The sequence below is a fragment of the Diospyros lotus genome, chromosome 1 (assembly GCF_014633365.1).
Source record: "Diospyros lotus cultivar Yz01 chromosome 1, ASM1463336v1, whole genome shotgun sequence".
NCBI classification, from domain to species: Eukaryota; Viridiplantae; Streptophyta; class Magnoliopsida; order Ericales; family Ebenaceae; genus Diospyros; species Diospyros lotus.
In genome coordinates, this window is record NC_068338.1 from 16460408 (window position 1) to 16474388 (window position 13981).

A 13981-nucleotide genomic window follows, 5' to 3' on the forward strand; every position below is an offset into this window, starting at 1 on the left:
CTTTTGATTTCTCCATTCTAATGAACATAGATTCAACTTCCTCTTTTGATTATCTCTTAGAAAAGAAAGAACTAGAGTTTAGTACCTCGCATATTTTCGCTGATAAAACCAACATGACTTGTAAATGTAAAATTTTGCTTCACCTTCAAAAGCCTTATCTTCTAAGCCTTCTAAATCAAAACCAAGAACAAAAAGAGTTGAAAACCAATGTAAACCTTCTTCTCCTCCTGCATCTAGACCTGAGAAGATGAGGGATAAAAGGCATATAAACCTATTTCTTGTTGTTCTATCCTGAGGGTAATTTTAACTGGTTTGAATTAGAATCCATTAACTTTGGTGTAAATATAAAGAAATGGATTACTGATATGGGTTGGTTTGCTCTCTCAAAATTGAAAATCTCCTACTATCTAGAATCTATAGCTGAATTCTATTCTAGTCTACCTAAAAGCGCTTCTAAAAATAAACAAAAAGAATAGTTTGTTGATGATGTTAGGTTCAGATTCCAAGACCAAGTCTACCTCTATACATCATCTTAGCTAAGGATTATGCCAACTCTTGGTGTATCATATAAGAGTTTTACCATTTTTTAAAACTTTTTCGAAAACTCATACAATACTCTTAGCAATCTCCTTCCGGACAAAACTGTGTTTGCATATATGTATTATGATTATAAAATTAAATTGCATTTGCACAGGAAGAAAAACGGAGATGGAGAGGCTTAATAAATTGCGTTCTCTTCATTTTTTAATTTTTAGTTTTGATTTTTAAATTCATTTTCAGTTTTTTATTTTGGTACTGTTTTTAAAAAATTGAAAACGCGTTCTCTTTGTCATTTTGAAAAACTATTTTTTAAAATAGAAAATTAGAAAATGTGTTCACTTCCAAATTTTGAAAATATTTTATTTAATAAATTTGATTATTAAGTAAATTATAAATATTTAATGTTGATATATTATTAAAAATATATATACATTTTAAAGTTAATGAATTTTATAATATTTTTTTCTATTATAATAATAAAATATGAATAAATAAATATGTTTTGAATTTTGATTTTATTTTAAATGAAAATACTCCAAATAACTTTTTGTTGTTTTGAGTTTTCTTTACAAATTTTTTTTTGTTTTCAAAAATATATTTTTAAAAACAACAAAGAGAACGCATTTTCATTATTTTAAAAAATTAAAAATTAAAAATAACGTATTACCGAATTGTTATAAATGATGTCCAAAAAGTCAACGGAGAATGTCAAGGACTAGTATTCGATGCGTAGAACAACCTTTAAGTGGTTTCAGGTAGAATCGAATGGATTTGAGGTCAAATCAATCAATCTGGCCTAAGTGTAATTTTTTAAAAATGCCCGAGGGAGGTCAAAACGATAATTTTCGAAAGTTTCAAGGGAGAAATGAAAAGTACTAATCTTGAGGGTCTTAGTGATGGTGTTGGAAAGATCAGGGGCTTGAGGATAAGGACCAAAATGTAAAAGAAAATTTCATGGGGGCCAAACTGTAATTTTCAGAAAATCCGCACGCACATGGCAGATCTGGCCGAGATTTTGGCCTGAAATTCCAGCGATTTGGGCAGCCTAGGGTTGTTAGGGAGTGGCCTAGGGTGGTCTAGGAGGCGTGGGGAAGAAGCCTTAGCTGGAAATCGGCCACGTGGGGGTCGGATTTGGCTATAAATAGCCAAGGGTTTTGGCCGAAAATGAAGCAGCAAATTGCTCGATTTCGAGGATGAATCGAGGGAATCCAATAAGGGGCTTTTGATCCTTGGGTCAAGAGGAGAAATCCTGGTAAGTTTCATGAATTTTGGAAGTGGTTTGAAGGTGTTTTGGGGGCAGATAGGAAAAGGAGGCGGACGACCATACCGCACCTGAAACGGCCTGATCGAGGGTCTTGCCGGAGGTCTTTCGGCCTGAAAATGATGGCATCGAGATCGACTTGAAGAAAGCTTCCAGGAGGTGTGGTCGACATCAAATTTCGGTCGCCGGCCGACGACCAGCTTGTCGGAGAAGACAAGGCCCGTGCAGTGCACGCGCTATCCTCACTCGCAGAAACGCGCCTAGGCACGTGGGGATGGGTGCCATGTAGGTAAATTTCGATTTTTTTTCCAAAATTCTTAGAAAATTATTTTATGAATTATTATGTAAAAATATTTGAGAAAACAGATGTGTAGATATTTATTTTGAATTATTAAGAAGAAAAATAGGAGAAAATAAGAAAATGTGAGAAAATTAAGGAGAAAATTATATTTTAATAATTATTGGGTGATTAAGGTACCTTGCGGCTTGAGGTGAAGTGACTCGTGTAAAGTGAGAAGAGGACACACAAATCGAGGCAAACCGCGCTTGTCGAGAAGAATTTGAAATTTCGCCAAAGGTGAGTGTTCGCCCCCAACTATGTTTTGACTTGTGAGTGGTTCTACCCGAAAGGTCCTTGAGTGATATATGAATGGTTTACTGTGAATGTTCATCCCCATGGCTTGGTCTATTATGGTTGTCCAAACAGTTATTTACACACGCATTAAATTTCGTATGGTAAATTGCATACATCGAAATGTTGATTTTAAGCTATGCATGTTATGATTTTCGACATTGGCTTGTTTTGTGTCGTTCATGTGGGACGTGGGTTGGTAACCTGTGACGTAGCCCAGAGTAACAGCACTCGGGATGCGTACCTAGGATTAATACTAGGTGACTCACTTGGGACGGGCCTGAGACGGACTTCACCCTACGGGACCCAAGTGGCGGGGCTGAGAGTGGACACCACCCCGGTTGTTGGCTCAAGTGGCGGGGCTGCGAGTGGACACTACCCCAGGTTCCTTTGAGCAATAGCATTAATGCCGAGGTGACGTCGATTCCGAGGATAGTGTTGAAGTGACACTCTTGGGGCTAGGGTTGCGTTGGGTTTTGGATTGCTTCTGAGTTGGAGTGTAAAGCCTAACAATGACAATGGGGTGATTCTCGGGTTCATATGTCGAGGTTGTCCCTCTTAAGTAGGATTGTTTTGCCAATGGGCCGAAGTGGTCGGGTCGCCTTTAGAGAGATTGCATTTTCCCTGATTAGGGTTAAGTGCTATGTGGGATTCTCTTAGGCTGGTGCATGTCAGGATTTATCGATTTTATATATGATTTTGCACATCTGCATGAAAATGTTTTTGAACTCTTACTTAGATGATTCAACATCTAATTTGGACTATGTCCTTGGAATATTCAAACGTTCCAGGAGAAAACAGTGGCGCCAAGGGAAAGAATGTCATCGAGATGTAGCTGCTATGTTTAATTTTCGTAGATTACGATGTTCAGAGGTTATGTTATATTTTGATATTTTCATGTGAAACATCGATTTGGTTATTGTAAAGGAATTGTCGGTTATATATCATTGAGGTTTCGATCTTACTTCCGCTGATGTGATTGTTAATACCTGTCTTAGTTTATTCATTATTAAATTTTGATATGCTAAGAAGGTACGATCGGGATTGACGGAAAATGATTATGATGAAGGTATATGTATCGAGAGACTTATGTTGTGTGTTTGATGTTGAAAAAAAAAATATTCCCGAAATCTCGAGTTAACGCTCGCTTGGGAAAAATGGGGCGTTACAACTGATAGGAGTTGGTTTGCTCTCTCAAAATTGAAAATCTCCTACTATCTAGAATCTATAGCTGAATTCTATTCTAGTCTACCTAAAAGCGCTTCTAAAAATAAACAAAAAGAATATTTTGTTGATGATGTTAGGTTCAGATTCCAAGGCTAAGTCTACCTCTATACATCATCTTAGCTAAGGATTATGTCAACTCTTGGTGTATCATATAAGAGTTTTACCATTTTTTAAAATTTTTTCGAAAACTCATACAATACTCTTAGTAATCTCCTTCCGGACAAAACTGTGTTTGCATATATGTATTATGATTATAAAATTAAATTGCATTTGCACGGAAAGGAAAATGGAAATGGAGAGGCTTAATAAATTGCGTTTTCTTCATTTTTTAATTTTTAGTTTTGAGTTTTAAATTCATTTTCAGTTTTCTATTTTGGTACTGTTTTAAAAAAAATGAAAACGCATTCTCTTTGTCATTTTGAAAAACTATTTTTTAAAATAGAAAATTAGAAAACGTATTCTCTTTAAAATTTTGAAAATATTTTTTTAATGATATTTTATTTAATAAATTTGATTATTAAGTAAATTATAAATATTTAATGTTAATATATTATTAAATATATATATATATTTTAAAGTTAATGAATTTTATAATATTTTTTTATTATAATAATAAAATATGAATAAATAAATAAATAAATATGTTTTGAATTTTGAGTTTATTTTGAATGAAAATACTCCAAATAACTTTTTGTTGTTTTGAGTTTTCTTTACAAATTTTTTTTTTTATTTTCAAAAATATATTTTTAAAAACAGTAAAGAAAACTCGTTTTTATTATTTTAAAAAATTAAAAATTAAAAATAACTTAAAAACACAACCTATCTTGCACAAATATATGAATTAGATCCGCTGGGTGTTTCATGACCCGACCCTTTCAATTCACATTTGAAGATTTACATTGAAAACAATTTCCCTGTTAGAGAAAAATAAAAAAGAAAAAAGAGAACAAAATGCAGACATTAAGAAAATAAATAACAATAAAACAAACTTCTTTTTTTATTTTTCTGAAGAGTAAAATGAAAAAAAAAGGGGGGGGGCGGGGGGGGGAGATTTACAAAGAGGGCGCGTCGGTTCCAATCCATGATTTTCCCGAGAAAATCCATCTCATTTTCTATCGAAGCCAGAAAAGAAAGTGACCGAAGGTAACCAAACGAAGCGTTCAAGCACTGAAGTTCGAGAAGAACGATATCTGCAGATCCATTCAAAGTCAAATTTGTTCTCCTTGGACCACTGTAGCAGAGAGAGAGAGAGAGAGGGAGAGAGATTACACACGAAACCTGAAGAATCACCGTACGCGTTGCCCCTCTCCGGTTGCAATCTACAGTCCGTACACAATCAATCTCTTCACTGTTCCTTCTGCGAAGGGCTTCTCCAGAAACCTGCACCGGAGAACTGGCTCCACATCTCCGTCTCGAAATTGGCGGTCGCCGTCGCTTCGTCGCCGTCCTCGACCTCCGATTCCATCCAATCGATCTCCGATTCATCGAAGCTCAAGAACCTCCCAAGCCTCGGCGGCATCTGCTGCTGCTCCATAGCCTTCTTCTTCCTTTTCATTTGCCTCTTCCGCCTCTTCTTCTGCATCGCCTTCCGGCACAGCCCCGCCGGCACCTTGTACGCCGCCATCACCACCAGGTTCATCACCGAGCAGGGGAAGCAGCACCACACCGCCACGCACCCCGCCGTCGCCCCTCCCGCCACCTCCGCCATGCTCCGCCTCTCCGCCACCCTCTCGCCTAGCAGCGGCTGCTTCCGGTTCATCGTCGGGGACTGCATCCTCTGAGGATATTCAATTCGGATTCCGATCCTAATCAACCGAGAAAAATAGTGTGATTTTCCTGGAAAACTAACTTAATCTTTCGCAAAGCACCTTTTCCCGCACGATTGCGGAAAATAAGCGCGAGTGTTATGTCGTTGAATTAGCCATTGTAAGACGATCAGATCACCGATTCTCTACAGAAAACGAAGCAGCCCTAACCGGGGAAGGAGGACAGAGGCGTCCCCGGAGGCAGATAGATCTAGAGAGAGAAAGACATATAAACGCGCACACGCACACACATTCATATATATATATAGAGAGAGAGAGAGAGATAGAAGGAAGTCGACGGTGGCCGCCGAAAATGATGGAAATCGGAAGAATGATTTTCCGGTAAAAACGATGTCTATTTTGGATACATACATATATATATATATATATGCGGTGAACAGGATATGTAGTTTTTAATTAATAATAATGAATAATGTTTTTTAAAATAATATACAATAAATATATTTTATTTTAAAATAAAATAGACTTATTATATCTTAACTATTATTTTTAAAATAATAATTAGTATTAGGGTGGTTTTGTATTTGAATATTTTTTTATTAATTAATAAAATATAAATATTTAATATTAAAAATATAATATATTAATAGGTATATTCTAATATTACTCATAAATAATAATAATAATAATATAAATATGATATATGAATATGTGTCGTCCAGTCAAATAAAGGCCGAAAGAGTGGTGCACATGTCTCTCCTTTTCTTGATATTTTCTCTCAATTTAATTTTTATAATCCACACAAAATATAAAAATAATAAATAATTTGAGCACTCTTCTTTTCCTAAGAGCGCCCACCCCAGCTTGCCCCTAAATATTTCCCTCCATTGTTACTCTTTTATTGTTTAATTAATAAGAATAAAACATAATCCCGAGACATAATTTCATTGACAAAGCAAGTACACTCTAGAATAATGTTCTTTGAGTCTAGGTTAGTGTTCGAGTTCTAATTAGGGAAAAAAATTCATTAGTCAGAGCGATTTTAAAAATTAAAAATTATTCGCCACCCTCACATTTGTGACGGAGCTAGGGATCAAACTTGTAGCTGAGTTTTCTAATTTACTTCTTCTACTGATATCGTGAGATCGAACAGTGGGGATGCTCATGATGATGCGTTAACAAAAAAAAAAGAATAAAACATAAAATAATTTAATATTTTTTTATTTATATAAAAAATAAAAAATAGAATTACAATTATACAACATCTTACTTTCAAAATAAATTACTAGATACAATTAAAATAATAAAAGTAATATAGTAAACATAGGAAAGAATTCATCCTCCATTCCATCATAAAACTTTATCGTCTTAATCACCTCTTCAAATCTCTTCGTATATATGGTGTCTAAGAATTATATTTGTAACTCACATGATAATTAAATGAAATGTTTCATTAGATAAATCAATAACAATTATTTGATATAATATAATATAATTAATATAAATATTTTATCAGATATTATGGTTTTTATCTAATGAAATAATCAAATCTAATATCAGATATAATTATGTTAATTTGATAAGATAATCAAAGAATTTAATAAGATAATTAATTATTTATAATTTTATTTGATTTAAAAGATATGAATGATAATTCAAAAGTCTTGATGAAAAATTACTTTTACCATCATAAATAAGGAGTTTAGCGCTCTCTCTATCCAACATATCAAAGTAATTATAATTATATTTTATATTCATCATTACGATTAAGGTGAAGGGAAAGAAATTAGATTCCGAGTATTTTCTCATCAACTAATAATTCTCTTTACGACTTAATTTCTAATGAATCCAGGCACTAGTTTAGTTATTGAATTATGTGAGTTTTATGATTTATGAGTATAATGTTTAATTGTGTGTTATTATTGTACATGCAATATTATCCCTTTCGATGTCCACATGTTGAAAAAAAAGTTTTGTGGATCTTAACATTTTATGTATTTTAATTACAAAATATTATATGACGCTAATCAAAGTTAATGGAATTAAGTTATATAAATAGTATTAGACCTTCTTTATTAATTAGTATTGGACTGTCCGAGTCCAATCTTGGCCTTCTTTCTCGGCCTAATCTTGATCCATCTCTTGGTCTTGTGTCAATCTGCTGCAACATCATTGCAACCATCATTGGATATCCGTGCGGCCGCCTCAGATCCCATCATCATTAATGATGAATCTCATCCACATTAATGAAGGTCTCATCGTCACTATGCTACTGCTTGGGAACCCTCATCGGTGCCAGATACTCAGTCTCATCACGTGCAAACGCATAATATATGCATGCAGGAAGACATCTTTTTCTCCTATATCAACTGGCTCTTTTCAGAGACAATGTATGTTCTGCCTTCTGACTTACTGATACACTGTCTCTATTTTCTTACTTTTACTCACTCCAACGTCAGAGTGCTTGCAGGTGTTAGCCGCCCCTCAGACGGACTCGTCGTCAGAGCCTGCAACCCGTCTCTAATCGCCCCATTTTTTGGTCAGGAAGGAACAAGTATCTTTTTTGTATTTCTTTTGTTTTGCTTGTGCTTATTATATGTTTAGAATTTATGTTAAAATAGATTTAAAACTCTTAATACTTTGATGTGTTATCCTTATAAGATTATGATATGATTGTATAATTTTTCACCAAGAGATACAAAATAATCAAAACTCCAAATTTAATTGGTTTATCAAAACAAATATCAAGGCCTCGTTGTTCATTAATATAGTTTTTTTTTCTTTCTTTTTTCTTTTTTACTTTTGATTGCTATTTCTTCAAAACTTATGTTAAAACAAATCTTATAGATCTTTAACACTTTTCGGTATAACTCAATCAAATTCAAATTTAGGGTGTGCTTGGTATTATTATGTTTTTTTTTTTTTTTGTATAAAAACAATATTTAGTAACGAAATGTAATGATTTGTCTATTAATATTAAAACGATGCAATGATTGTAGGCCTCACTATAATTTTTTTTGTTTTTATAAAAAAATAAAATAGGGATCCTTTGCTTTGTATCTTTAATTGCATTTTTGGAAAAGGCAGATGTGATATAAAAAATAAAGTTTTGTCTTAAAAATCATCCCTTTTTACTTAAAAAAATATATATTTATGCTTTAAAACCACATCCATAGTAACAAGTTCTTAATTGGGTCGTGTTAATTTAATTTTACTTAATGTGAAATCCACATCTATGAGATAAGACTAAAACAACCCGGATTAAATAAGATTTTAGTAGTCTTAGAGGCAAAAAAGTTTAGTTAGGGTGAAATAATAAGTCAATTAGGGTGAAATAATAAGTCAATAAGCTGGGAAATGTCGAATAACTTGCAATAAAACACCTTAGGTTTTGGATACCTAAAATGTAAGTAACACTCCCAAGGTACCACCTAAGATAGGTCTAATAGCGACTCAAGCATATACAAAGGGGATAGTGTCCCGATAGCTAGTATTATTGACATGAAAAATTTAGTTCCTAGAAAAGACATAAAAAAAAAGCCAACTAAGCCTTAAAGGATGGGGTAGACTTTGAGTAAGAAACTATCTTGGGGTGGTTGTGATCGAAGTAGAGGTCCTAGTGGCTTGTTGAGATGTGGCCTAAAGCAATGCAACCCATTACTAGCCAAAATGTTTATAATTCCTTAAGTTGACTAGGGCACCCTTTAGAGTGAATCTTGGGGTTAGGGTAAGTGACCTAAATGTTTAAGTGAAGTAAGTAATCATAATGGGGCCTGGGAAAAGAAGTTTTTAAGGGTAAAGGGTCGAGACAGAAAGTAAAGAAAGGGCATTGTTGTAATAATGGATAGACAATTGTAAGGAAGAGAGTGGAAAAGGTCTTAACATATTCAATTAAAAAATAAAAGAGTTTGAGAAAGAGAAACACCACGAGAAAGAGAGAAAGTTCATAAGAGAATAAGAGTATCGAGAAGAGGTCAAAACACATGGAGAATAAGAGAAGAGAAAGAAGAAGGAAGACAAAACACTAGCATCTTGTCTTGAGAATCTAGCTGAGAGCTAAGTGAGTCATTTTCTTTGCATTCAAAGCTATACTCCAACTTCTCAAGGTCATTAGGACCTAAATAATATCTTTAATATTCCAAAACACAAAGGTCAAACAAAAATTGAGCTTGAAAAGGAAAATTGCTTGGTTAGACTACTTGGTATAAAGGCTTTAGTAAGTTATAATCTCTCATCTTCAAACAATCTAAAGTTATATTCCTCTTTTACATCGTCCTTAGAGTATTAATCGACGTTGCATGTGTTAGATTTGCAAGAAATTTAGCAAAAATAAAGCCTAAAATCCCTTTAGTAGAGCAATTAAAATGGTAAAAAAATCAACCTTGGTAATCATAGATGTAGTATCGAGAAATAATATCTTTGGATTGCAAAAGTTTCATATATTTAAATTTTAACCTTTTTTGGCCTTGTAAATTGCTTATTTTATAAATTATTTAGAATATAATATATTTATTACTGCTTAATCTTTATCTGGACAACGATTACATTATTTTTTTTTCTTATTTTACCATTAATCTCTATATACTTTAAATTATATAATTTAAGTTACATGAGAGAAAATATTTATAATAATAAAAATATCATAATTGATAATATTTTGTTAAATTAAAAAAATAAATTTATTTTTATTAATTATTAATACATCATTTTTTTATATTTTAAGCTATACAAAGGGGTATTATGACTAAAATACCCCTTACCTCCATACGCCTCATTCGTTTCTATGTGCCTCATGAGGGACATTTTTATCATTGATATACCTTTGTGTAATCTAAGATATACACAAAGGTACACCAATAAACCCCACGGGCGTAGCACGGTTAGTTATCAGGTAATCGATTACACCCAAGGATGTAGGTTCGAGTTATGGCAGCTACAGTGTGAGAGTTTCACCCTCCTATGAGGTGGCTCCTTGTGGACATCATATACTGTACCTCTTACTTGGTGTACTATCGTATGCTATAATTAACTTCTCTCATATACGTAAAACAATGTGTGAGACCTTTAAAATGGGAAATTCCACTTTTACACCCAAACTATACCAATAACAATTTTTCATGCATGTATGTATATGAGCGTTGCACGAGGGAAGGGGGGGCGCCCGTATCAAGAAAATAAAATAAAGGCGCAGCCCCAACCTTTATCAGACGCGTCTGTCGTCCGTCCGTGCGTGCGTGTGAACTCTTGTTGATAGGGGTCTCCTAAAAATGATGACGTGGCGGCAGAGCTATCTCCAGTTTGTGGCCGTCGTTATCCGACGTGACGCGTCACGGAACGTGCGGGTAGGGGACCACTTTTGACTGAGCGGGCCCTACCCTGTCTTTTCAGATAAATAAAAATCAATAAACTATTACACGTCTCAAACCACTCGATGAAATTCTACGAGTCTTGTCCTTAGACACGTTAAAATATGGAATCAGTGCAATAAATCAGATACGACCAACTCGGTATTAAATTAAAAATAATAAAATATAAAATATATGTTAAATATTTTTTTAATATGTGTATTAAATTTATCTGACAATCATTATAAAAAAAGTTTCATAATTTCTTATTTAACATTTTTATATATATATATTTTATTTTTTAAATAAATATATTTTAAACCTTACAAATAAATAAAAATAACACATATGCTCTTTAGTATATTTTAAAATATTTAACAAATAATTTAATAAAAATCATGAAATGATTGTTAGCTTTTTCTTAATATAATTTTATTTTACTCTTATTTTAACAAATACTATTTAAGAATGGAACTCTCCTGCGTATGAAAGTGAGTTTCACCATTTGTGTAGAATGTTACATTATCAAAATTATAAAGCAAACTTGTGAGATTTGTTCATTATAGGAGCGAGTTTCATAAATATACTTTTGTTATTAACCTAGCTTTTCAACCGATGATCTATTGCTCTCTCTCTCTCTCTCTCAATCTATGGTATCGTCTTCCTTATTTTAAATAGTCCTAAGACGATTGATGCGATATCTCATTCGAGACCATTCTCTTCAGTTATGGTGAGATTGATCATATATTTTTCTAAATCTCTACTGTAGAAAAAACATTAAGGGACTGATATTTATCACTTGTGATCTCGCAAGAATAGAAAGTCTTGAGTAGAAAGAATTCCCTAAAGTCCTAAAGCTACATTGCTTTGCAAAGTGCTCATGGGAAGCGAGTTTGCCCAATTTAAATTGCTGCACTAGTCCCATATTTCACCATAAGTTATGGATGTGTAAAATTTGTAATATTTTGTTAAATAATTTTAAGAAAAATATATATATTTAATTTATTTTAAAAATTATAATATTTTAAAAAATTCCTCCCTCTTCCCAAATTTTTCTAATGCCCCTCCACCAACAAGGGTAGCTTTCTTCTTTCTTCTCACTAAGGATGGCAACAAAAGGCAAGGGGATCAAGATTCTTTTATTTGTTCTTATATTTATATTTATATTTTATATTTTTAAGGTATTTTAATTAAGATACTGGGTATATGATGTGTATATCTATACTCGATATATTTCATTTTAATAAATTTATATTCATAATTTAAATAACTCAACAATAATTTGATAACAAAAGCATTTGATATTTATGTAAAAAAAAAACTAAAAACAATAATTATAACATTTTAGATTATTTCATAACATTAAATAATAAAAATTACTATCTTGCTTTGTTGGTAGTTAGAATAAGAGACAAAAGATGTTATAAGTTTTAAATTTGTGAGAATATGACTTATTTAAACTTTTTTTATATGAATTATAACATATAATTAAACATAATATATACATCAGGTAAGATATGGGTAAGGGATCCTGTCCTTAACACTATATCCATAGTTGAGGAGTATTTTAAATATTTTATTTTTATTTGTATATAAATATTTTTGATACCCAAATTTAAAAATATTTAAGAGTTAGATCCATTAAAGGTGAAGGAAAGAGATTAAAAGGGTATGTAGTTTAGCCTAAATTATAAGAGTTTTAAGCTTTAGAACATATATTAATTTTATAAGTATAGGGTATTTTAACTTTTTATTTGATTAATAAAAATAATTTTTTTATACAACTTATAAGATTTTGGAAAAAAACAAATTAGAAGGTATCAACTTCTAAAAAAATATCTTAATGATAGCTAAGCAATGGAACCATAATGACTTTAGAATGGGCAACTAAAATCCTAAATTTTAAACGCTAAACTTTCACATTTGAAAAATATGCACTTAGGACATAGTGTTTGTAATTTTTTTTTTTTTAAATTGTGTTGACTATTAGTTAGTTAGTTATGATATTTTATTTAGTTCAAGAAGTCGATAGTTAGTTCAAGTTCAATCAGTTCAGTAAGTTGTACAAGTGTAAATAGCATAACAAAAGCAAAACAAGCAATAGGTGTGTATATAAGTAGCATAGTAGAAACAATGTAAAGGTGATGAGACTATGACTTAAAGTTTGCTTTTGTTCTTCCTTTACCTACCTTGCTAAGCTCATTTTCTCTATGAGATTAGTTGTCCAACATGGTACCAGAGCTGGTGATCGTAGTGATCTTTTTATTCTGAGGATGGAATATTTCATTCTTGTAGCGGTTAGTACTCTCTTATTTATTTAATTTCTTTGTTTTTTTGGTCAAACAAGTAGTTTCATGGCTTCGAGCAGAAACAATATTTATGCTTACAATTATCTAGGTATGGTCTTGGTTTCTGCTCTATTGACTGGTATAATTATAGATCATGGAGTAAGGGAATACAAATTGTTCTAGGAGCTAAGAATAAACTAGGCTTTATAGACGGAAGAATTTCGATTCCAGATGAGAGTAGTGAAGAATTTGACCTTTGGAAGAGGCGTGATTACATGGTTACTTCCTGGTTGTTAAATTTAATATCAAAAGATCTCGAACATGCTTTCATTTACACAACAAATGTTAAACAGCTTTGAGAAGAAATTGAAAGAAAGATTTGGAGAGAGTAATGGACCTCTTATATATCAGGTTCAATGAAAGATCAACTCCATTAATTAGGATAATCTTTTAGAATCAGTCTATTATACACAATTGAAGAGATTATGGGATGAATTAGGTACACTAGAACCATTAACTAACTGTTCTTCTTGAGGAGTTCCAAAAGCTATAGCTGAAATCACAGATAAAAAGAAGCTGATACAGTTTCTTATGAGACTACATGATGATTATGATCAGGTTAGGAATCAAATCTTATTACTTGATCCCTTACCAAGTGTTAATAAGGCTTACTCGATGGTTTTAAGGGCAAAATCTCAACGCCAAGTGATTTCAACTTTGAATGATACCAATGAAGGATCAGTTTTCCTAACTAAACATAACTCAGGTAGCAAGAAAGACCAAAACAATTTTAAGAGCAAAGGTTTTTGCAATTATTGTAAACGAAATGGGCATGCAAAAGAATCTTGTTTCAAATTAATTGGTTATCCAAACTGGTACAAGGAGTCCAAAAACAAAGATTCTCCATAGAGGTTGGTTACAAA

At 32.4% G+C, this 13981-nt stretch overlaps 1 protein-coding gene across 1 annotated transcript; it reads right to left on the reverse strand.

Moving 5' to 3' along the window:
* Positions 1-4500: 4500 nt before the first annotated feature.
* Positions 4501-5811, reverse strand: LOC127797422 (uncharacterized). The gene is made up of 2 exons (XM_052330305.1): positions 4938-5811; positions 4501-4849 (listed from the first exon to the last, which is right to left on the reverse strand). Exon 1 carries the CDS (start codon positions 5431-5433, stop codon positions 5005-5007), a length of 429 nt encoding a protein of 142 aa, XP_052186265.1. The 5' UTR covers positions 5434-5811; the 3' UTR covers positions 4501-4849; positions 4938-5004.
* Positions 5812-13981: the final 8170 nt, after the last annotated feature.

Coding starts and splice junctions, on each gene's coding strand:
- LOC127797422 (XM_052330305.1), bottom strand. CDS start 5,433: ATGCAGTCCCCGACGATGAACCGGAAGCAGCCGCTGCTAGGCGAGAGG.